This window comes from Panicum hallii, chromosome 9 (genome assembly GCF_002211085.1).
Source record: "Panicum hallii strain FIL2 chromosome 9, PHallii_v3.1, whole genome shotgun sequence".
Classification (NCBI taxonomy): Eukaryota; Viridiplantae; Streptophyta; class Magnoliopsida; order Poales; family Poaceae; genus Panicum; species Panicum hallii.
In genome coordinates, this window is record NC_038050.1 from 57,458,645 (window position 1) to 57,484,753 (window position 26,109).

A 26,109-nucleotide genomic window follows, 5' to 3' on the forward strand; every position below is an offset into this window, starting at 1 on the left:
TTGTCCGAACTGCTGAAACGGGTAAAAGCTAGTAATAAACAAATATATTTACCTGAGCAAAACCAGACACACAGCTCAAAACCCTTGATTGGAGTAGGAATATGCCTCTCTTAGCTCGTGCATGTCATATTACAGGTGCCGATCGAGGCAACTACTTTTTATCGACAGGGTGACTTGTGATCAGACCAAGGAAATGAGGGCCCGGCCCGTCTGCGCTTATAGCGGCTCGTGTAGTCGTATTCGTGCTAGGCACAGACAACGCTAGTATTCGCCAACGAAGAAAATTTGTGGCATCCTGCCGTCCACATTTTCGCCTGTCATGCTGGAGATAATCAGGCGTGAGGCTGGCCTTTGCGCCTCTGGATGTTCACCTAGCGCAGTGTCGATTACTTTTCGCTGTCGTCGTGTCTCGGTGGGTCGAGCGTCTCTGTCAGTTTGCCCTCTGCTTTCTGAACTTGCGAAGCTTAAATTCTCCTCCAGGAATGGAATAGGCGTTTACGCCTTTTTAAAGGAACGGGAAAGGTTAGCCGGCCTATCCTTACGGAAGAACTGCACAGATCAATACGCATCAATGCTAAACGCCTCAATTTATTGCACGTCAGATCACCAGAATCACATGATATGATCATCAGACTTGAACATTCACTTGGCAATCCCATCGTGTTCATCACACGCTCAATCCGAACCGATTCGACTCACTTCGCGGCGGCGGTGGCGGCGGCGAGCTTATGGGCGTACTGCACGGCCTCGTCCGCCCCCGGCACCACTCCCTTCGCCTCCGCGCTCTCCCCGAACCGCTCCGCCCACGCGGCCAGGAGCGGAGTCCTGCCGGAGTCGATGATCCCGACTCCGTGCATCCTGCGCAGCGCCTCAAACCAGAACAGGCAGGAGCCGAGCACGACGTCGAGGTACCCGATGGAGTCGCCGCCGAAGAAGGCCTTGCCGTCGGAGAGCTCGGCGAGGCCCGCCTCCACCTGACCGATCGCGGCGAGCGTCTCCGTCGCCTTCTCCGCCCGCTCGTCCTCCGTCTTGGCCTTCAGGATGCCGATCCACGCCGGAACTAGCTGCAATGCAATCAAGGCGCTGCCAATTCCGTCGGTACCAGCAGGCACGTGGTGTTCGCGAGCAGAGAAGAAATGCAAAGTTCCGAGACGCGTGCGCATCCATACCTTGTCGTCGACGAAGGCGGCCCAGAAGCGGGCGGTGGCGCGCTCGTAGGGGTCGGTCGGGAGGATGGACGGGCCGGCGAACAGCTCGTCGACGTACTGCACGATGACGAGCGACTCGCAGACGGGCTTGCCGTTGTGGATGAGCACGGGCACCTTCTTGTGCACCGGGTTGGACGCGAGGAGCAGCTCGCTCTTGCTGAGCAGGTCCTCCTCGACGTACTCGTAGCTCACGCCCTTCATGCCCAACGCCATGCGCACGCGGACCACGAACGGGCTCACCACCAGGCCGAGCAGCTTCAGATCCTCCTTCCCCGCCATTGCAAGGTTTCCCTCTACTGACTCTTGGCTTGTGACTAGGCCTATCTTGCTCTGTCTCTGTGCAGGACTAGCTAGCCTCACAGTTTGGGCATTTAAATAGCAGACCCTACATGGGGTTATTTACTGCAGACATCGACACTGATAGTCTGATACTGCGGTGGCTGGTGATGGCAAGTGGATGAGCTTTTTCTTCACCACCTCATCGATGAAGCCTTGCGGTCAGACTACGCTAATCCGTAGTAGACAGTAGTTGACTTCTTTCCCCCCTGATTTGATGCTGTGAGACTGACGGCGAGTGTGGATGGCATTATACCAGTCTCGTCTCATTGGTGTTTCATAAGAAGTTTTATAGATATTAAATGTTGGGTGACGTCAGCAAATTTATTAATATGGTGGGGTAATTATGAGAGACGAGGGAGAGTTTTATGGGACAAGAGAGTAGTTTCATCACAATGACACTCCTTTGGCTCAGTTAGCAATTTTCAATTTTAGTAACTGTGCAATGAAACCATGCACTGAGACTGGACTTATATACCGTCTCTTCTACATTGATTCAATTTTATCAGGATGAGGTGCTTGGACTCTCTTGTATCCTCTTCCTCCATTTACACCCAAGCTTTCACAGTCCTGAATGGACAAATTGTACAAAACAAAGATAATGAGAAGTAACGCTGAATATATAAGTGATGCAAAAGATACAAGAACAGTACCTCCTTATCGATTGTTTCTTGGTCAGAGTCGGACCTGTCCTGCACCGATTTGATTCATTACGGACGCCCTGTTGCACTGGTACCCTTGCCTTTTTGGTTTCGCACTCTAGTAAAGTATGTTTGTGAAGGCAGATATGCCCTCTTCTGCTCATACTTAGTACCGGTTCTATATCTTATGCAAAAGAAACAAATTACTGTGCAGACAAGTAAAGTCAAAGTGGGGCTATACATGTGAACTACCACATCAGGCCAGAAAATAAGCCTATAAAGTAACAACAAAATTCAACAAGTACACTCTTTCATCGCATCACCTGATTTTTTCCTTCGCTTTCGTAGCATCTTCCGACCTAGTGCCATTGTGTCGCCGGTAGTCCTTGAGAGGGAGATGGGAAAGCGGCGACAATTATGAGGGGCAAATTTGGGATGGCAGCGAGATGAAGATTTAGGTTGAGAAAGAGAGAGGATGACAGAAGATTTTGAATGACAGAGAAGGGAAGATTGGCCTCGGTACACATTTCGTCATATTTAACTGTGGTGCTGTGTACCGGAAGGGATGCAGGGTGTTTTGGTTAAAGCGGGTGGAAAATGAACATTTCGTCGCTGTCACGTTGCTACAACGATGGAGAAGAAGCTGCTTCTTCTTGGCTTCCGTGACAAACTTCTAATGTTAGTCAAATGGTTCCCTAATAATAGTCGTAATATTTAGATAATAATAATAATAATAGGACAGGAAAGAAAGCCATCGGGATCCAGTAGTCAAATCTGGAAAAAGAAACCACCGATGCACGAGAAAATCTGGATCATGACAGCGGATCGAAGTCCTGCGCGAGCTTCACAGAAATCTGTGGAGACATGGTTTCTCTTTCTTGGTTTGGACTTGACTAAGCTTTATCCGCGCGGCGACCGGCGGCGAGTCCTCAAGAATCTACTACGGTAGCCCACGGAGGGCGCGCCTCATCCTGTTATACTCCAGCAGCCTCTCCACGCCCGGTATCACCTCCCTGACGCCGTCGAGCGCGCCGAACCTGCCCGCCCACGCCGCCAGGAGCGGCGTCGTTGCGGGGTCGACGACCCTGACGCCGCACATGGCCTCGGACGCGCGCAGCCACCCGAGGAAGCCGCCCAGCACGACGTCGACGAGCCCGACGCCGTCCCCGCCGAAGAACGCCCCGCCCCCGGAGCACTCCTGGAACGCCGTCTCGAACTCCTCCAGGACGCCCACGACCCGCCTCGCCGCCTCGGCCCGGTCCTCCCTCGTCCGGCCGTTGTACACGGGTATCCACGTGCTGAACAACTGCGAGCACGATCCGGTTAGTCATCTGGTTGTAGGTTGCTGTGCAAGTGCAGGACAAGTGGTAGGGATCGAGATACAGTGACAGTGACCGTACCTTGTCGTCGACGTAGGAGGCCCAGAATCGAGCGGTGGCGCGGTCGTAGGGGTCGCCGGCGAGGAGGCGCGGGCCGCAGGCAGGGAACGCCTCGTCGAGGTACTCCAGGATGAGGCGGGACTCGCAGACGGGCCTGCTGCCGTGGAGGAGCACGGGGACCTTCCGGTGCACGGGGTTGGAGGCGAGGAGGAGGTCGCTCTTGCTGGTGAGGTCGTCCTCGACGTAGCGGTAGGAGAGGCCCTTGAGGATGAGCGCAGCGCGCGCCCTGATCACGAACGGGCTCGGCCACACGCCCAGGAGCGTCAGCTCGTCGCCGCCTCCGGTTCCGGCGGCTTCTTCTCGTCCCGCCATTGCGCGTGCTGCGGGAAGCGAGTGGGTGGGTGAGTCAGATTCAGGTGTGAGAGCGAGCGCATCTGAATCCGTTCCGACGAAGTACTATCGAGCATCAATGAGCCTGCCTTTCCCTTCTCGGACGGCCGGTGCGTTGCATCAATGTATCTGATCTGGACGAGTTGACGAATGCGCATCGGGATTGGTGCGCGGCACATCAGCCCATGTGCGTGTACCGGGCGGGTGCAGCTCGTCATCCATGACGTGCACCGCACTCGGAGTCTCGGAGAGAGATGTGACCGGCAGCGGATTTCTTTTTGAGCACAGTACAAAAGGACAGGTTTCTAATTTTCTAGAGCTGTGGCCTGTGGACACTAACTCAGTATTTATACGTGACTAATGGTTTAACGGTAACATCATGTCATATGTCATCAAATCCTTTTGTTTTTTTATGGGTCAAATCCTTTTGTTTGTAGAGCAGCTCTTATGTTTTCTTCGGAAGGACTTTGGGTTTCCGATAGGAGATGGATCATTTATGGGTACTTATTTGTATTCACAACAATTTTTCAACAGAAAAGCTCCGGGCATTCTTCATAACCACAGATTCATTAAGAGGCCGTATGGCACTGCTTCACCCAAAACGACTTCACCAGTAAAGAGCTAATTCACCTGACTTCTAGTTTATTTTAGTATAAGTTTATAAAATAGCTTCACGCTACAGTATCTCAATTTACATGGAATAGATGAAGCTGAAGCTAAAATAATGGAAAATCACAGAAGCACCCCAATCTTGCCGCAGTAAAAGGGAAGCCACGTGCGTCAAACGGTCAAACCTGTGCGGGTGGCAGTTTGGCCGTTCATGGATAAGTGTCACACCGGTGGAGTGGTGTGTACTAGGTGTGACAGTTCTAGTCCTTGTAAATTAGGCACATTGTTTGTTAGTGTGAAGTATGTGCTTGTTAGTATAAAGCTTATGTGTGTTTAAGTAAAGCTTTTAAAAATTTAAATGCACATAAAAGGGTATTTTTTTATAATTACAGGAAACCTAGGGTTGTTTTTGCAAAATGTTTTTGGATGGGAGGTAATTTCAAAATAAGGATGTTTATATAATTTATGAAAATACAAGTCCTTTTATGTAAATTAGTTGAAGTATAAAAGTAATATCTAAAAATTACCAAGGATCAAAGTGAAAAAGGTAAAAGTAATCATTACCAGCCTTAAATGCTTGCAAATAACCCCAAAAGTTCATAAGATTTATACCATTAGGACAAAACTTATGTAATTTTTAAGTTGAGAGCAAAATGGTAAAATAACACAGTGTGCTTTAGGTTTCTGAACTTGAGCCCTAAAGCAAAGTTATAGGATTTGAAAAGTTCTACAACCTTTATTTTGACCATTTTCTCATCAGAGCTTTGGATCAATGGAAAATTTCTATTTACAGTGAGGTCCTTGAAGTTTTTGAATTTTCCAACTAAGTCCCTCGGACCCCCTCCTCTCTTCTTCCTCCTCTGGCACCTCCTCTGCTTTGCCCGCTGCTCCTCTGCCGCCGGTGTCAGCGTCGCTTCCCCAGCCATGTGCTGAGCCTCGGCCGCTCCCCGGCGCCACCTCCAGCTTCTAGCCACTCCACGCGTCGCTCCTTAGCCCAGCTACCGCCCTAGCTCTTTTTGCTGGCCCCCTCGCCGAGTACCACGTTGCCTGTGATGCTGCCAGTGCCGCCCAGTCTCGCCGGCACTTCTGTTCGCCGCCCACCGCATCAACGCAGCCACCCAGGGCCGCGGCATTGCGCCCTTTCCACTCTCCTCTATCTCTACAACCTATAAAAGGCCGGTTCTAGCTCACGGTCGCACTACCAGAAACCACCGTTGTCCTCCATTGTTGCTGCTCAACCATCCCACGCCGAGCTCGCCCCTCCGGTCTCTTTTCTCTCGAGCTGACCCCAAAAATCGCTTGCCCCCAGCCCCTTGAAGCTCCTCCACCTGTTCCCCATCGACCCCGCTCACCCGAGCTCGCCGGAGCACCACTGCCACCATTGGCAAGTTACTGTCACCGTCGTCGGCCCTCCTCCAGCCACCCCGGCGTCAACCGAGCCCATCCAAAGGTAGCCCTCGTGTCCCTCATGCTCCCCCACCTATCCCTCGCCTCCGGGAAGCACCCCATCGCCGGAATCGAACTCCCTGAGCTCTCTCTGTTCCAAAAATTGCGACCAGGGACCCCATACAACAATAGGAATAGTTCCAGGGACCTATATGCACAGACCCTGACTCAGATGAACAGTATCGCGCTGGACCTTTCTGAAATCTTTGGCTGAAACTTTAAAAAATCGTAGTAAATCATAGAAAAATCAGAAAAATGCCAAACCAATTTTGTTGGAATCCTTAAGTAAAATTCGACTACTTTTGTTTAGAAAGTTTGAGCTGTAGGTGTATATTTTCTGATGTAGATTAAATATTAGGAAATAAGTGTTTTATTTGTATCTCATGTTATATGCATGTGTTGTGGCTGAATTTTGGAACCTAGGTTGTATGTCCCATGAGTAGTTTTGTGTAAAAAGTTCGAGTACTTTACTGTTCATTTACTTAGGATTCGAGTACTTTTTGTTGTATGTTGATAGAGAGTTCATAATTTAATTCTAGCTGCATTCCTTCATGTTTAATGCTGAAAATTTTACCTTAGTTTTGCTTCAACATGTTTAGTTCACTGTAAAAATTTCGTGCCCAGAAACTATGTGCATATTTGTAAATCTATTTTTGTTTAGTTTGTCTTGTTGAGGCTAAAATAAATACTTTAGGTTGGCAATAAATGCTGGTAAATTGTTTTTACACTCCTTATCAGTGTGTTATCATGCAAGTTAATCTGTGCTACCAGATCCTTGCTGCATGTCAAGTTGTTGCATTTATTTGGTTCCTAGATATAGTTTTCTTTTTGAGTGTTACTAAAAGGTGCTTTCCTACCTGTTAATTTCAGTAGCTAATTCTTGTTCCTGAGTAAGTCATGTTACCCTTGTTGGATACTTATAACATGAGTTATGAGTTATAGTTACAACAAGTGTCTCTGTACGGCTGCTCAAATTATGAGCATGTACTTTAAAGTTGATTGCTTACGCGTGGTATTGTTAGTATGCTTGTTAAAACTAGCTCGTACCAGTACAACTTAGCTAACATACCTGAGACTTGTGACACTTGAGTCATAATGTACGATTTGGAATAAATTATAAACCACTTAAAGCTATATTTAGTTATGTGTGCTTGTTGTTACAATATAATTCTTGTGCCACTTGTTCGAATCTTAATTAGACTTGTTGTGCAACTCTAAAACATATGAGAAGTCTAATCTGAAAGTGAAACATTTGATTTATATTTAACCTGCTGGTTGTGTGACGTTAGACTTAATTGGCTCTTGGTAGTCAAAGTCCTTGATAGATTGACTGAAATTAAATTGTGCATCATGCCTGATGTATTTGCAGCCCCTATGGCAGACTGTTGTGATGATTGGTTAACCTTCTCTGTTAGCACATTTATGTCAGTCGATTTATCGACTGAGATATTGGCCACACACCCCTTTAGCTATATACCCATAGGACACACACCTATCGGCCACATACCCTCAACCACACTACAATCGGGTGCACATCTGTAAAATATATCCTCCTGGGCACAAGCCCTTCGGCCACATCCTCTTTAGTCTAATTCCATGTTTGTAGTCCCATCGGCTTAAGTCCGATGTTAATGTTCGGTTCCACCGGGTTCTTATAGTAGATCCAGTTTAGATGACCTCATCGACTGTACGTCACTTGATTGTTGTACTGACGTAATCAAGCCGATACAACCACACCTAGTTACCTAGGATAACATTTAAGCACATTTTAGTTAAGCACAGTTAGTGCAGAGTAGGACAATCAGCTACACGGCTGATGTGCCCCAGTAGATATAGGAGAACATTAAGGATGGAAACTAGCTACACAGCCGACCCACCAATCGGCTGAACACGCCGAGGCCAAACCGTACGAATACATAGTTCGACTAGTCTACCAATACACTGATCGGCTACATTGTGCCGATTCACAAATCTAGCACATGCGCACATATCAGCTCGGCTGATGTTCACAATCTCGACTAGTTTACCAATACGCAATCAAATAGTTGCATGCTACACGAGTCGAGCAGTTGTTACACAATCGGCGACTTCCAATATTGAATAGTTGCATACACTGATCGACTAGCGTGCCGATGTTCACAGATCGACTAGTTTGCTAAAAACACAAATCGACTAAGCCGATGCACGCCAGGATCAGCTAGACATCCGGTTAGATGACATATCGGCTGCCCCTGCCGAAGCACACCACCGCAGATCGGCAAGTTACCACAATAAGAGTCTTTATTAAGCACGGCCGATACAGCTTTGGCCAATCGGCTAGCACCAATAGACATCCAATCGGATAGACCAAAAACATGTTGCTAATCCAATCGGCAAGATCCTTCCTTTTTCTATCCTTGAAGTACTGTACCTTCAACGTTCCCCTCCATATCAACCGGTTTGACCTCAGGTAAACCCCAAATCGGTTAATCCCCTTTGATCATACCCAGAGACCACTCCTGCTGATTTCTCTTTTAAACGGAAATCAGCCGATTTCCTAAGGCAAAGTAGACAGCTCCCTCCTTTGCCGATTCCATCGACTGAACCCTGTTGTTTCCAATAGACTCTGTTGTAACCTTTAACAAATAGCCAATTTTAATCAGTTGTCCAACTAAAGCTCTACCCAAGTTAGTTTCTGATCTTTTTGATCGTTATATGAGTAGTATGTTAAATGAGTGTTGGATTGCAATTTTATCGTAAGGTAAAATAGTTTTATGTGCACACTTTGAATGTAATGTTGCATTGCATGTAGATACGACTATTTTCGCAAGCGGTACCTACAAGATCTCCTAGGAGTCTGCAGAGGATGTTTCTAAAGACCAAAGGAACGTCACCAAGGGATTATCTGAAGCCCCGAACCAAAGTTCGGAAGATAATAATACTAACATCCCTGACTCCAGCCCCACCAGTAGAGGCAAGCCCCGTACATATCCCATTACTTTCTTTACACTGCAACCTTACGTATTTATCTATATTTATGCATTAAGTCTAGGAATTGTAATGAAACCCTAGATGCATATCTCTAGGAACCAATGTACTGAACATTAGAATCTGAGTCCGACTAGTGCTATGCTAATAGGACCGGTAGAAGTCGAGTGATTTCCTGTCACTCGCGCGATATAGGAATTGATTATCTTCATTCCTGCAATCACTATAAGGATGACGGACGGGGTTATGTGTAAAATTCATGGAAGGAAGTGATACCCCGTCTGTGTTGATGAATTTGGATAAGGTCGCAGTGTGTGGTAGTGGCAGTTAAGCGTTTGAAAGTACTAGCCACATGCCGCGAAATATGGTAAGCGGTAAGCCTAGTAACCAATCGGCCCGGCAAGTGGACTCGTCTCCCACCACTCGACTTTTATTTATGTTTCACGCACCGACTGTGAGAATACGTTCTGCAGAGCAGACAGGAATACGGTCATGTAGTCGCGCTACAGACGTATGTCCTGCACATTGGATGTGCGTATGGTCCAGCAGTCGCTTGTGGTGGCATTGTTTCACGACCCGGAATGAAAGGCAAATGGTTGCTTCGGAACGACCTGTTGGTGTTTCAAGCGTGTGAGTTAGGTTTACCTTGCAAAGTTTGAAATTCGATTCAGAATCGTCCGCTTCTCACGAAGATTGAGACTGCTTAACTCTTTTGCCACATAGAGTAACAAGAGAAATGTTGTTCATAAGTAATGCTGATGTATGCTTTAAAGACTCTACCTTGCTTGAGTAGCTATAGGTGCTTACCTAGAATGGTTAAAAGAATTAGAACTTGAAAGCTAAAATATAAAATAAGGACCTACTCTTTGTTGCTTTTCAGCAAAAGCTCAACCTTGAACCTTTTGCAAAGCCTGCATGGTCTAGTTATGTGTCGGGTTTTATCCGGCTGCCCACCAAGGGGTATACCCAAGGTGGTAGGTTTTAGGTTGGGATGCGCCGAGATCAGGAACTCGAAGGTGCAGACAACACAAGATTTAGACAGGTTCAGGCCGCAATATGCGTAATGCCCTACGTCCTGTATGATGGTTTGTATTGCCTTGGTGTTGATCTGGTGATCTTATGTTTTGAAAGGGGTCCCTGCCCGCCCTTATATATCCGGGGGGACAGGGTTACATGAATCCTAGCCTGATACTAGCTTAGGAATACAACTCGAGTAGTTTCCTTCTGTATCGACTAGTTCTACTCCGCATGCGAGTAGAATACAACATAAATGAGGTACAGGACATGTCCTATCCCCTAGTCCAATACGGACTCCTTAATGTACACAGCCCCGTGGCCCCGGGTCTGACAAGCCCCCGAGCTCTTCGTAGCTGAGCACTGCAGACTCTTCGAGTACTTCCGAAACCATCTTCGACTTCTTTCGAAGCTCCGTCTTGAAACTGCAATTCGAGTACTCTTTTGACTGCATCGAAGCTATGAGGTGCTCCTGCCCCGAATTCCCCTTTTTTTTACATGGGGTGCGATGAATAATCGCACTCCATATGGAGTAGCCCCCGAGCCTTAGGTTGAATCAAAGAATCAGGCTGAGGGTCAAATTAGTCTTGAGTCTTCTTTTCCTCTTAACCTTCGAGTACTTTCGAAAAATAAGTAGTTGACGCCACGTGTCCCACAGCCCCCGAGCCTTGAATCCAAATCTTTTGGAAAAAAGGATCCCAAAGGTCGTGGCAAAAATGTTCCCGTCTGGTAAAATATAATCTAAGAGGATGTAATTGGCAGAAATTGAAATCGAAACTCAAAAAACCTCTTTTTTCGGGACAATTAACCCTGAAAAAATGGTTAATCAAGTACCGGCCGAAAAATCCACCAAAAAACTACCCGTGTCCAATTAATCCCATTGCGCGACGCTTCACCTTTCACATAGTAAACCACTGCCTGAGCACTGGTTTTTTAACCCCGCAATCAATTAGGGTTTTTCCTGTGCCTTCAGATCGAACGCCGCCACCAGAAAAAACAAAACCCCAACTAGGGCTTGTCCTACCGTCGCCCTCTCGCCGCCCTGCATAGTCGAAAAACTTCGAGCCCACCACTGTAGCCCCCGAGCATTGTGCGAACAACTCGTGGCGGAAAAGGGGTGGAAATGGCGCCGAAGAAGATCAACCAAAAAGACTTGAAGGAAGCGCAGGCGGCGACCAGCGAATGGTCAATTATTAAGTGCTCTCGCCAAAATCTTGCAAGTTTAGTGCTGGGAGGTCTGCTTCAAGAGAGGGATCTCATTAATTGGCGCCTTCCTATTCGTGATCCCTTCCCCATGGAAAGCGTCGATGAGATTGTTTCTTTCTGCTCTTTTTCTGAACGGGGATTCGCCCTCCCCACTTGCTCATTCTTCCGCGGTCTTCTCTATTTCTATGGGATTGAGCTGCAACACCTCAACCCCAACTCGATCTGCCATATCTCCATCTTCATCCATTTTTGTGAAGCCTTCCTCGGAATTGAGCCCCATTGGGCGCTTTTCCGCTATCTTTTCCGCATGAAGCCCCAACCCACCTCAAAAAATCCTTCTACAATTGGGGGTGCTGGAATCCAGCTTAGGCAACACGCTAGTGACAAATACATTTCTTACAAATTTCCTTCCAATGTCCCGGGGTGGAAACACCAATGGTTCTACATTACGAACCATGCCCCCCAACTCCCTGTGCGGTCCGGCAGGCCTCCTGTTCAACGCAGCGAGTGGACATTGGAGCCCAGTGAAGCCGAGATGGACCAAGTAAAAGAGCTACTTGAGTTGATTGCCGCACACAAAGAGATGGGGGTAACCGGGGCGTCTGTGATGTTATCATTCTTCAAACGTCGAATTCAACCCATCCAACAGCGCCACACCTTAGGATTCGAGTACATGGGTACTGAAGACCCATCCCGTATGTGCGCAGAAGAGCTTGGAGATGATGCTGCGCTTGTTCGTGTTAAGCGAATTCTGCTGGATGTGGATGCCGTCCCGTATGTTCCAGCGGGATTTACAGCCCAGAATCGACCACCAGCAGTAAGTGTTCGACTTCTCGACTTCTTCCCTTAATCTGAAGAGTTGATACTAACTGATTGTCGATTTGTCTGAATACAGGAGTCATCAGCATTATATCGGAGTTACCCGCCACACCCCGATCTGCCCCGGCCTTACCATACGCTGCCCAGTGCCGCCAAAGCACAGAAAGAACAAACTGTTGGCAGCGAATCAGCCACGGGCAGCCGGGCGGCTGGGGAGAGGGTGCAAGCCGACGACTCCTCCGGATCATCCGTGGACTGGTCGGACGACGCACCTCTCGTTCCCCGGCGACGTCGAGATATGAGGAAACGCAAAGCCAGCGCCACTGACCTTGCCGGGTAAGTGTTTGACGAACTAAAAAAAAACTGTCGAGTTGTTGTGCAGAACACTGATGACAATTCTGTTTTGCAGTCCATCGTCTTCATTGCCCAGCCCCCAGCATCAAAGGGTAGCTGAAACGCCCGCCACCGGAAGTGAGGCTCCGGATGCCAGACCTACAGAAGCCGATGGAATAAACCCAGCACCGTCTCATGCCGATGAGGTAACGATCGCCGTGTCGGGCCCTGCCTCAAGAGAAGTCGTGCCCTCGACTGAGGCGGCCCTGACACCACCAGAAAAGGCCGCAGCCGTTGCTACGCCGGCGCTGCCAGCCGCATCAACTGGCACGCCTGCACCTCCAGCCACGAGCACAATGGCGAAGAAACCCTTGAAGCTGATGTTGAGGAAGCCGACAATGACGCGATCCCAGATGTAAGTAATGCCTTGGACCTTGCCCTTAGCCATGTGTAAAGATCACAGTAAAAATGTTGTGCTTTGTCGTAAGCAGATCAACAGCTGAGGTGACGCCAGAACTCGAGTTGGCGCCACCAGCCCCCGAGCGGTCGTCTGGGCAGCCCGACGCGCAGGAGCCAGCAGGGAGGGCAGATGTAATCATGCTTGATTCACCACTACCCGAGCTCCAGCACACAGAACCCGAAGCCCCCGGCAATGAGCAAGTCGAGGCTACCACTGCCGCTCCCGCCGACGGTGCAGGTAAACGATCCCACTGCCTTGTGTCACAAGCATTGCTATATTAACACTTGTCCTTTGCAGGGACCTCGCAACCGTCAACTGTGAAAGGTGCAGGTGCTTCTTGCGAGGCACCCGAGTTGCCGACCCCTGTAGGGGAAAACACCAATATACTCCAAGAGGTGCACCGCCCAGGGGATGATCTGAGCCACCTGCGCCAAATGATCAAGGCGATCGACTCATTTGCTCTGGTGAGTCTTGACTAGACCATTGGTAACTGTATGATGAAATCGATATCCTCTAACGCCCAAAAACATGTAGGACATGAACCAGAAAACTGCAACGAAACTGGAAGAGTCCACCAAGCGTATTGACGAGCTGCTACAGGAGCGAGCCAGCTTCGAGCGGAATATCATCAAGCTCCAAGGCCGACTCAAGGAACAGCGGAAAACCCATCAAGGTATGTTGAACTCAATTCTCGGAGTCATACCCGTAGTCGATAACTTCATGATCTGAAACCTGCTTATCATCGCAGAACTTAAGCAGCTATTAAATTATAAGGAGGAATTGCTTACTGATTTGAAGAACATGCTATATCGCCGCGCAGATGAAGTCGAGGGTCTGCGGAAGGTGATGGCCGACACAGAGAAGCAACTAGTCGACTGCCTCCAGCAGATCAAGACTCTGGGCGAGGAAAAAGAGCAGCGCCAGAAGGAACTCGATGAGTTGAAGGTGGCAGCTCAAGAACTCATAGAGATGGTGGATCCCCAGGAAGACGGTGCGGAAGATGGGCAACCACTTCTTGATCGTCTTCGCGGGGCGCCACAAAAGATCCTCAATTTCGTCACCGAGGCTGCCACATCTTACGTGGGCCATGCCCTAGGCCTTGTAAAGTCCTTCTGGCCAAAGGCGCGGCTAGAAGTACTCGCGGAGGGTGCAGCTGCAGATTGTTCTGATAAAAACTTCCGCGAGTATTTGCTAGAGGTTCGGCCTGTGGCTGAAAAAATTGTAGGAAATATGGTCCAGGATTGAACCGTTAGTACTTAAGACTTTTGTAATATAAGAAACCACCTTTGTTCCTTTGTAGCCTTATGTGCAGACTAAAAGCCCCATCTGCTTTGAAGCATAGGCGTGCTACCTCTGAGTGCAGCAACTCAAAGAGTAGTCGATTTAGCCCTTCGCGAGAGCTCATCGGGTGAGCTAGATAAGATCCTGCCAAAAAGGATCCACTCGGACCCGGAACGCGCAGTCTGTGGCGCGATGACTAGGATGCTCATGGCAAACAGTCGAAAACTACCCTTAGGTGTGACCACCGCAGGGGTAGCCAAACGAGTTAGATAGAACCCGAACCAGACGGGCGTAACCAGTTTGAAAGAAACGCGATTAGCATCGCGACGACCCATGTGCCGCTGGCAAGTAGTCGATTTTATATAAAATTGAAGCGTGGCCAACAGCCGCCACCGTTGTATTCAAGAATTTACATTTCGGGTTGTGTGGCACAAAGCCGCCAAATCGACCCAGAAAAGTAAAACTGCCATTGACGCATACAGAAATTGGACACGGGTCTGCTTAGGGGTAGAACCGTCGCAGGTGCTGGATGTTCCACGAGTTGGGTACATCCTGACCATCGGGGTGCCGAAGTTGATAAGATCCCGGTCTTGTAACCCTCTTGACGATGAACGGTCCTTCCCATCTTGAGTTAAGCTTGTGCAAACCCGACTCATCCTGAACGCGACGAAGGACGAGGTTGCCAATGCTAAATGACCTTTCCTTAATGTTGCGGTCATGATATCGCGGATTCCCTGTAGGTAACGGGCTGACTGAACGAGAGCAGAGCATTGAGCCTCTTCAACAGAGTCCAACTCCAGCTGTCGTGCTTCGTCCGCCTCGCCTTCTTTATACATCTCGACCCTTGGGGATTTCCACATGATATCTGCTGGAAGAATCGCCTCGGAGCCGTAGACAAGGAAGAACGGGGTCTGCCCTGTGGCCTTGGAAGGTTGAGTCCTGAGCCCCCAGATGACATGTGGCAACTCGTGAATCCACTTCCCGCCCTTCTTGCTATTGGCATCGTAGAGTCTCTTCTTGAGACCATCAATGATCAAGCCATTTGCCCGCTCGACTTGCCCGTTTGCCCTTGGGTGTGCCACCGAAACGTACTTGACCTCGATGGACGAGTTTTCACAGAATTCCCAGAACTGGTTGGCCGTGAAATTTGAACCCAAATCGGTGATGATAGTGTTGGGGAAGCCGAACCGATGCAAGATGTCGGAGATGAAGTCAACCACCCTGTCAGGAGTGAGCTTGGCGATTGGTTTGAACTCGATCCATTTGGTGAACTTGTCGACAGCCACCAGAACATGAGTAAAACCTCCTGGCGCTGTTGTGAAGGCCCAATCATGTCGAGGCTCCAGCAAGCGAACGGCCAGGAAGGCGGTATAGTGATGAGAGTGTGGGCCGGGACATGAATTTGCTTGCCAAAGAACTGACAATTCTGACATCTTCGTACCAGGTCCTCGGCGTCAGACACGGCGGTGGGCCAACAGAAGCCGGCCCGAAACGCTTTGCCTACTAGTGTGCGTGATGCTGCATGATTACCGCACTCGCCCTCGTGTATCTCTCGCAAAATGTCCAGGCCTTCTTCTGTTGTGACGCACTTCATGAGTACTCCAGATCGTGCACCGCGTCGATAAAGTTTGTCTTCGACTAGGACAAACCCCTTGCTCCGTCGCATGAGGCGAGCGGCAGCAGCGCTTTTGGGGTCCATCCCGGTCGGTAAGACGAGATCTCGGATGAAGTCGATGAAAGGTCCTCTCCAGTCCTCACCGACCAGCAGTACCTCCCGTTCTGGTTGTACGGAGCCAGTGGCGGTGGAAACCGGTGGTGAAGGGCTGATGGACGGGTGCGTCAGCTCCTGAACGAATACCCCTGCCGGGACTTGAGCTCGGGTTGATCCCAGCTTGGATAAGGCATCGGCAGCAACATTGTGTTCCCGCAGCACATGGTGAATTTCTAGGCCAGAAAATTTGTTTTCTAGCTTGCGTATTTCTTGTACATAAGCTTCCATGGTCACCTTGTTGCAGTCCCACTCTTTGTTGACTTGCTGAACGACCAAGAGTGAATCGCCATATACAAGTAGTCGCTTAATCCCTAGTGATATCGCCAAACGGAGCCCGTGAAGCAACGCTTCATACTCGGCTTCATTGTTGGATACCTCCCAGAGAATTTGGAGGACGTATTTGAGTTGTTCGCCTCTCGGGGAAATGAATAAAACTCCACCGCCGCCGCCATCGAGCTTGAGAGAACCGTCAAAGTACATGGTCCAATGCTCTGGCTTGTCAATTGGAGTTGAGACTTGATTTTCCCTCCACTCAGCCATGAAGTCGACTAGAGCTTGGGACTTGATTGCAGTTCGTGGCTTGAAGTCGATCGACAAAGCCCCCAGTTCCACTGCCCATTTTGAAATACGACCCGTGGCGTCTTGGTTGTGTAGGATATCCGCCAGCGGGTAGTCTGTGATCACGACGATCTGGTACTCTTCAAAGTAATGGCGTAATTTCCTCGAAGTAATCAATATGCCATAGAGAAGCTTTTGGACCGCCGGGTAGCGCACCTTAGACTCCGAGAGTACTTCACTGACAAAGTATACGGGCCGCTGCACGCCGAAAGCATGGCCTTCCTCGGAGCGCTCGACAACAATAGCACTGCTAATAACGTGGGTAGTTGCCGCAATATAAAGTAAAAGGGTCTCACCCGGTAATGGAGCCGTGAGGATTGGGGGCGACTGTAGGTGTTGCTTGAGATCCTGCAGAGCCCGCTCGGCTTCCTCTGTCCAGTGAAACTTATCCTGACGCTTTAAGAGTTTGAAAAAAGGTAATCCTCTCTCCCCGAGCCGGGAGATGAATCTGTTGAGAGCTGCCATGCACCCTGTAAGTTTTTGTACATCTTTGATTGTGGCAGGTGCCTCCATATCAGTGATGGCGGTAATCTTTTCAGGGTTGGCCTCAATGCCCCGGTTACTGACTATGAACCCGAGCAGTTTTCCTGACGGAACACCAAAAACGCACTTAGTCGGATTAAGCTTCCATCGGTACTTCCTTAGGCTGGCGAAAGTTTCCTCCAGATCCGCGATGAGGCCCTCGGGACTTCGAGTTTTCACAACCACGTCGTCCACGTAGGCCTCTACGTTCCGGTGTAGCTGATCAGCAAAGCACATCTGAATTGCCCGCTGATAGGTGGCGCCAGCGTTCTTCAACCCGAAAGACATTGTCTTGTAGGCATAAGTCCCAAACGGGGTGATGAACGCGGTCTTGATCTGGTCTTCTTCCTTGAGAGCGATCTGGTGGTAACCTGAGTAACAATCAAGGAAACATAACAATACGCAACCTGCAGTTGAGTCGACTACCTGATCGATGCGAGGGAGCCCAAAGTGATCCTTTGGGCAATGCTTGTTGAGATCGGTATAGTCGACACACATTCTCCATTCTTTGTTCTTTTTTAGTACAAGGACGGGGTTAGCAACCCACTCTGGGTGGATTACTTCTTTAATGAATCCAGCCGTGAGGAGTTTAGCTATTTCCCGTTTAATAGCCTCCCGTTTATCGGGGGCAAAACGACGAAGTCGTTGCTTCTTTGGTACAGCCTGTGGGTACACATTAAGACTATGCTCGATCAGCTCCTTGGGCACCCCTGGCATATCCGATGGCTTCCATGCGAATATGTCTCGGTTAGACCGCAGGAAACTGACGAGCGCAAGTTCCTATTTGTCACCCAAGCCCGCGCCGATGATGGCAGTCTTAGATGAATCGCCTTCTTGGAGCTGGATCGTCTTGAGAGCCACCTCGCCCGTCGACTTGACGCCCGATTTACTCGCCTTCTTCGTCGGGATGTCCAGCTCAGCTTGAGAGAGTTGCTGTGCGGCCGCGAGTACTTCGTCGGAAGCATCTGGCACGCTGGAAGTCGATGCAAACTGGATGGCTTCTTGGTTGCAATCATAAGACTTCTTCAAGTCACCCCGGAGCGTGAGCACGCCGCTGCGTCCTGGCATCTTGAGAAGTAAGTAGACATAATGTGGCACCGCCATGAATTTGGCGAGCGCCGGCCTTCCCAGTATAGCATGATAAGAAGATTCAAAGCTGGCCACCTCGAACTTGATGAACTCGGTACGATAGTTCTCCCTCGTCCCAAAAGTGACTGGGAGAACGACTGTTCCAAGCGGGTGCGCGGCATTGCCAGGGACAATACCGTAAAAAGGAGCTTTGCTCGGAGTGAGCTTGTTGGTAAGGTCCAGGCCCATCTTCTTCAGCGTGCTAGCGGAGATAAGATTGAGTCCACTCCCACCATCGATAAGAACCCGAGTAAGCTTGACTTCTGCGACCACGGGATCCAGCACCAGTGGGAACTTCCCAGGCTCGGAAAAGCTGGTCCATTGGTCATCACGGGAAAATGATATGGGGACCTCCGACCATCGGAGCGGTCGTGGTACCGCCGGTTCAACTGATAGAATTTCTCGTAGCAGCAACTTTTGTTCTCGCCTGGAGCAAAAATCTCCGTCACCACCAAAGATGACATTGACGGTTTTGGAGGCATCCTGGAACTTGGGCGTCTCTGATTTATCCTCCTGTTCCTCGTCTTCGGGCTCTCTGCCCATCGACTTGTTTTTCTTGCTGTTTCCAGGAGAGCTGAAGGTACACTTGAGCTGAAAACAGTCGATCGCTGCGTGTTTAGAGTTGACACACCACGGGCACTTCTTCTGCAGAAGCTTTTCAAACTGCTCCTGCGTGGTCGACTTCTTGCCACGCGAAGGACGTTCCACAGCCGCGACAAGGTCGTCTGGCTTGCGTTTTCGGGATGAACCCGAAAAGTCCTGCTGGCCTTTGCCAGCCCGGTTGTCGTTGTTGCGCTTCTGGTTGAGGTCGGTGCGTCTTGGGAACCTCTCGCGCATCTTTTCTTCTTGTTCGGACCAGTCGTGCATCATGTCGCGTAATCCTGCAACTGTTTTCGGCCTGTTACGCCCAAAATCACGATATATACCTGGGTCTGTGAGGCCGTTGTAGAAACAGTCGATGATGTCCTCCTCCGAGATGTTGGCGATGGTTGCCCGTACATCAAAGAAACGACGGGTGTAGGATCGGAGGAGTTCATTACGCTCCTGCTTGCACTGAGCAAGGTCATGCCGTGTGCCTGCTCGAGTTATCGCCCCCTGGAAGTTGTCGATGAAAACCTTCTTAAGCCCTTCCCAGGAGTCGATGGAATCATTGGGGAGGCTTTCCAGCCAAGTCAACGGTGCTGGCTCCAAAGCCATCGGAAAGTAGACGACTTTGGTAGTGTTGGAGCCGCCAGCCACCTTAACAGCAGTGGAATAACAGCGGAGCCATTGTTGGGGGGCCTGCTTGCCGTCATACTTGGTAATGCCAATTGGCTTGAAACCCTCCGGGTACTTGTAGTTGTTGAATCTCGCAGTGAACATGGGGAAACGATCGCTGCAGTCAGCCTCGTCTCGCTCGACTACCTCGCGCTCCCGTCGCCTTGAGTCGAGGACTGACCGGGCATCGCGCCCCTCATTGATCTTCTGACGAAGATCAGGTTGGTGACGTGGAGGATTGGGCTGCCTCGGGTTGTTTGCCGGAGGTGGCTGTCGCCTCCCACCGGTGATCTGGCTTCCACCCACGCCATCATTGTTGTTGCTGCGTTGGGGTCTCGGGCGATGACCCGTTGTTCGACTTGGGGCCTGGCTTCGGCTGTCTCCGACGTGTTCGTCCCTGATGAGCGATGCTGGAGCCTGCTGGTCCAACTGGACCCACGCCCGTTGGGCGTAGATGAGTGCTTGTCGGACGTTGGGGTCGTTGCTTTGCTCGAGTAGTGCTGTTACCCGAGCAATGTTGGCCACAGGAGTCCTGAAACCACGTTCATCCGCCGCGGCGAATTCGGCGTCGAGTTCGCGCTGTGCAGAACGTATGCGCTCGTTGGCGCGCCTTCTGCGAACCGCACGAGCTCTGTTCCTTGCACGTCGTGCGTCGCGCTCGGCGTCGTTCTCGTTCTCGGCTTCCGCGGTGTCTTCATCTTCCGATATGCCGTCAAGTGCGCCAATGGGGATGAGGGCATCGTCGTCCCCTCCTTCCGCCATCAGGACTTGGCGAGTTGCGAGTTCTTCGGAAGGGGCTTCGACTAGCTCAGTCGAGCCCTCGGATATGGCAGCCAACGCCCTGCCCTCCTGAAAAGGCAAAGGCTCCAGATGGGCTACCAATTGGTCTTCACGTCCGAGTGGGTCGGACAAGTTCATCCCCCTCCAATGAACAATTCGTCCTTCGGGGGTGGTGGTGATCATCAGCCCGCAAGCGGCCAGGTGGTCCTCAGCCTCCCGACATGCGGTGGCCTCGGAGCCTCCAGCCTGGAGCAAAGAGTCCAAGTCCTTTTCCAACGTGGAAAAAGGAACAGTAGAGACAGACGCTGCCTCGGTTTCCCTGGCAGAGTCAGAAAACTGCAACTCGTCGAGATTATCGACAAAGTCGTCGAGCCTTGCGGCAAGTGTTTTTAGCTTGAAGGTGTCGTCGACGGTGTGCCGACGGAAACCGCCTGCGCCGTTAGCAACGCAAACCCACGAGCCAAAAACAAAGGTTGTGCCCTCAGGGAGCACGGGACTGGGGAACTTGAAAATCGCCATCGAGTTCTCCAGCGGATCTCTGATGCGCACCCCTACCTGGCGCGCCAGCTGTCGGGTTTTATCCGGCTGCCCACCAAGGGGTATACCCAAGGTGGTAGGTTTTAGGTTGGGATGCGCCGAGATCAGGAACTCGAAGGTGCAGACAACACAAGATTTAGACAGGTTCAGGCCGCAATATGCGTAATGCCCTACGTCCTGTATGATGGTTTGTATTGCCTTGGTGTTGATCTGGTGATCTTATGTTTTGAAAGGGGTCCCTGCCCGCCCTTATATATCCGAGGGGACAGGGTTACATGAATCCTAGCCTGATACTAGCTTAGGAATACAACTCGAGTAGTTTCCTTCTGTATCGACTAGTTCTACTCCGCATGCGAGTAGAATACAACATAAATGAGGTACAGGACATGTCCTATCCCCTAGTCCAATACGGACTCCTTAATGTACACAGCCCCGTGGCCCCGGGTCTGACACTGCAGGCTCCTCGAGTACTTTCGAAGTAGTCTTTGGCTTCTTTTGAAGATCCGTCTTGAAGTTCTTCTTCGAGTAATTCCTTGGCTACATCGAAGCTATGAGGTGCTCATGCTCCGAATTACTTCTTTGGTATGGGGTGCGATGGAAAATCGCACTCCATATGGAGTAGCCCCGAGCCTTAGGTTGAATCGAAGAATCAGGCTTAAGGTCACATTAGTCTTGAATCTTCCTTTCTTACTCTTCGAATATATTCGAAAAATAAGTAGTCGATGCCACGTATCCCGCAGCCCTCAAGACTTGAATCCAAATCTCTCAGGCTTGGAAAAAAGGATCCAATGGTCGTGGCATGCAGTGAAAAAATGTTCCCTTGAAAAATAATTGGTGTGATGGTAAAGATGATAGAAGTTAGATTTGGAATTCGAAAAACCCCTTTTTTCAGGACAATTAACCCTGAAAAAATGGTTAATCGAATAATTTATCTAAAAATCCACCAAATAACCCCTCATCTTCCGAATATTCCCTGTGACGACTCTTCAACTTCGGAACAGTAAACCTGTATCCGGCCGCTAGTTATTTAACCCCGCGGTAAGTTAGGGTAAAATCCGTGCTTCCAATCTTCAATCTGCCGAGTAATTTCTGAATCCCCAATCAGATTCGTGCTCCGCCTTCACCTCCTTTGACAAGCCCCAAGCTAGCCGAATCTCTCCGCCCCTTCTCTGCAGCCCCCGAGCGCATGCGAGTGAAGCGGCTCATGACAAATAGATCTGAAATGGCGCCCGAGAGATCCAACAAGAAGGATGGGAAGGGGAAGGAATCGCAGCCGCCTTCGGGGGAGTGGACTTACAGTAAGTGCTCCAATAACGACCTCCTGAACCTTATTTCTGAGGGTTTGCTTCAGGGGAAAAATCTCGTCAACTGGCGCCCTTCAATCTCTTCCTATGGAGAATGTAGACAAAATCATCTCATTCTACCATTTCTCTGAACGGGGGGTTTGGCTCTCCCCACCTGTTCCTTCTTCCGTGGCCTTCTTTATTTCTACGGACTTGAGCTCCATCACCTCAACCCGAACTCGATCTGCCACATTGCTATTTTCATCCACTTTTGTGAAGCTTTCCTTGGAATTGAACCCCATTGGGATCTTTTCCGCTATCTCTTCCGTGTAAAACCGCAACCTACCTCCAAAAATCCATCCATTGTAGGGGCGCCGGCATCCAGCTTAGGCAACAAGCCGGTGATAAATATCTTTCCTACAAATTCCCCTCCAACATCCCTGGATGGAAAAACATTGGTTCTACATCGGAAACCATGCATCCCAACTCCCTGAAAGATCGGGTAAGCCCCCTGTCCTACGGCCGGAGTGGAACATCGAGCTCTCCAAGGGGTACATGGACCAAGTTGATGAGTTGCTAGCTCTCATAGCAGCTCATAAGGAAATGGGGGTGACTGGCGCGTCTGTAATGTTGTCATTCTTCAAACACCGAATCCAACCCGTCCAGTAATGCCATACGCTAGGCTTCGAGTACATGGGTGCTGAAGACCCGTCTCGGATGTGCGAAGAGGAATTGACCGATGATGCCGTACTCATCCGGGTCAAGTGGGTGCTGCTAGATGTGAACACGGTTCCCTACGTCCCGGAGCTGTTCTCCGCACAAAATCCTCCAGAGCCGATAAGTTTGCGACTACTTGGAATAATTTATGTTCTGGAACTTCCGCTGACTGAGAATACTCTACAGGGACACACGGCGTTGTACCGGAGTTATCCGCCAGAATCCGACATCCCCCGATCGTACCACCTTCTCCCCAGCGCCACAGCTGAAGCAAAAAGGGCTCAATCGTCTGATGATCTGCCTAGCGGCGAGACAACCGAGAGCGAAACCCCCTGGCAGAGAAGGCGGCTGAAAGGAAGGTAAACAAGAACAACTCCCCCGGATCATCCGTGGAGTTGGTAGAAGCCTTGCCATCACTCCCTCGAGGTCATTGGGTGGTACGCAAGCGCAAAGCGAATGTAGTCATACCCACCAGGTATGGGGCCCCCGTCTTGTAGAATTGTCAAGTCTTGTGGTTGTTGGAGGCTTACTTTGTCTGTGTTGCAGTCCTTCTTCTTCTCCTCCTGACCCCAAGCGCCGAAATGTGGCCGGGACCGCATTTGCTGGGGATGATGTTCCAGCAGGTGGTTCTGCAGAAACTGCTGGGATGGACCCGTCGACTACTTCTGCAGGTGTCGTGACCATTGCCGTGGCGGGTACCTCGCCGGGACATCCCGCACCCTCGGCTGGTGTGACCCCACCACCGGCAATGAGTACTGTGGTTGTAAAACTGAGACTTAAGAAGTCTGGCATGAAGAAATCCTTTCTGTGAGTGCAGCTCTTTGTTCATAATTTATCTTCTGTTCTTTCGACTTGTTTGATGAGATATCTGATTCTGCTTTGTTAGGACTTTGTCTACTTTGGGGTTGGATGAGCCAGAGCCTATCTCGGCTACTCCAGCCCCTGAGTCACCAGTCAGACAACCTGAAGCGGAAAGCACACAGCTGCCACTCGGGAATGAGGATGCGACTCTGCCCGACCCACCACCTCCCAAGCCCCAGCAAATCGAATCCAGCGCTGGTGGTGGTGAACAAGTCGAGGCCACTAATGCCGCTCCTGCGGATGGCATAGGTAAGTGTCGGAGCCCCTGCGGCTAACTGCTTAGATCGCAGGCTTCGTGTATTGAACGCTTTTTTGACTTGCAGGTGCCCAGTAGCCATCAACTGAAGAGCTGCGGGTACTTCTGGCAGCTCTGGAACTCTGTTGATGTCTGGGAGAGGATACAAGAACATTATCACCAATGATCTGTTGGATGATCCTCTCCTCTCGGTCGACAACATGAGGTATTTCCAGAAGATCTCCAAGGAGATGTACAAGTTTTCCCTGGTAAGGCATGATTGCACTTCTGCCATTATGTTTTATTGAGTTGTTTTGTCTTCTCAGTCTTCCCCCTTTACAGGATGTGGCCAAACGCTCTTAAGAAAAATCTGAGAAGCTGAAAGTAGTCAAGAGTGGCCTCCAGGAGCTCCAAGTGAAGGATCGATGCATAGAGGAAGAACTCTGAAAGAACATCTATCTTCGCAGGGAGCTCGATAAGCTGAAGCAGGAGCGGACACGGGAAATATGGCTGCTCAAGAACGACATCCATAATCTTGAGAAGTCCAACTCCGAGCTCCAAGAACAGCTCAAGGAACAGAAAAAGCGCATCAAGTCAAGTCCCTTTCTTGCTCAAGTACTTTCTCTAGCAGTTGGTCTTGTGTTCTGAAACATTGTCTTCACCGCAGAGGTTAAGAAACTCTTAACTTATAGGGAAGAGTTACTTACTGACGTGAAGAATATCTTGTATTGTCGCACAGATGACATCGAGAAGCTGCAGAAGGTGATCGCCGATACTGAGCAGCAGTTCGTCGATTGCCTTCAGCAGATCAAGACGCTGGGCGAAGAGAAGGAACAACGCCAGCAAGAGCTGGAGGACCTAAAGATGGCCACCCAACAGCTGGTTGAAATGGTGGATCCGCAGGAAGACGGTGCAGTAGATGGGCGATCCCTGCTGGAGCGACTCCGCGAAGCTTCGCAGAAAGTTCTCAGCTTCATCACCGAGGCCCCCACCACATATGTTAGCCATGCCTTAGGTCTTGTGAAGTCATTTTGGCCTAAGGCTCGACTAGAGGTACTCGCACAGGGTGTAGCTGCGGACTGCTCTAAAGAGCAGTTCAGCGAGTACCTTCTAGAGGCCAGGCCTGTAGCTGAAAAAATAGTAGAGAGTATAATACAGGATTGAGTTATTGTAAAGATAAGTACTCTTCTCCTTGTAATATATCTGTCAGAGCTGTCTGTACTATTATTGCCTTATGATTTCTGGATTACCATCCATGTTCATAGGCTAAGTAGTAGACACTACCCCGGGTGCAGCGACCCTGGGAGTAGTCGATATAGATCCTCAAGTGAGCCCGTCAAACAAGTTAGATAGAATCCGATCGAGCAGATCTAATCTGTTTGGGAAAACGCGATCACCATTGTAACGACTACCATGCTCGTAGCAAGTAGTCAATACTACCCTGAGTGCAGCGACTCTGGGAGTAGTCGATATAGCTCCTTAAGTGAGCCCGTCAAACAAGTTAGATAGAATCCGACCGAGCGGATCTAGCCTATTTAGAAAAACGCGATCATCATCGCAACGACTATCATGCTCGTAGCAAGTAGTCAATACTACCCCGAGTGCAGTGACTCTAGGAGTAGTCGATATAGTTCCTCAAGTGAGCCCGTCAAACAAGTTAGATTGAGTCCGATCGAGCAGATCTAGCCTGTTTGGAAAAACGCGATCATCATCGCGACGACAGCTATGCTCATGGCAAGAAGTTGATTTATATAAAACTTGAACATGGCTATATCCTCCAAATTTTAATAGAAAATTTACATTCCTGATTCTATGGCACATGGCCTCCAAATTGAATTGGAAAGAAACCGCCTTGGCGCTCGAAGAACAGCTATCACTGCATGTCTTCTTATGGGTAAAACTTGCGTAGGTTCTGTACGTTCCAGGAATTTGGGACGTCTTGGCCCTCGGGGTATTGTAGTCGATAAGACCCCAGTCTTGTAATCTGCTTGACGATGAACGGTCCTTCCCACCTCAAATTGAGCTTGTGTAATCCTGACTCATCTTGGATGTGGCGTAGGACCAAATCGCCTATACTGAATGACCGCTCTTTGACATTGCGGTCGTGATATCATCGGATCCCCTATAGGTATCGTGCTGACTGAACAAGAGCAGTGCAGCGAGCCTCTTCGACAGAGTCAAGCTCTAGCTGCCTTGCTTCGTCTGTCTCGCCTTCATTGTACATTTCAACCCTTGGGGATTTCCACATGATGTCAGCCGGTAAAATTGCTTCGGAGCCGTAGACAAGAAAGAACGGTGTTTGTCCTGTGGC

General features: G+C 49.8%; 1 protein-coding gene across 1 annotated transcript; it reads right to left on the reverse strand.

The window, feature by feature from the left end:
* Positions 1-562: 562 nt before the first annotated feature.
* On the reverse strand, positions 563-4,152 carry LOC112873194. The gene is made up of 4 exons (XM_025936211.1): positions 3,586-4,152; positions 3,130-3,491; positions 1,170-1,596; positions 563-1,064 (listed from the first exon to the last, which is right to left on the reverse strand). Exons 1-4 carry the CDS (start codon positions 3,934-3,936, stop codon positions 696-698), a joined length of 1,509 nt encoding a protein of 502 aa, XP_025791996.1. The 5' UTR covers positions 3,937-4,152; the 3' UTR covers positions 563-695.
* Positions 4,153-26,109: the final 21,957 nt, after the last annotated feature.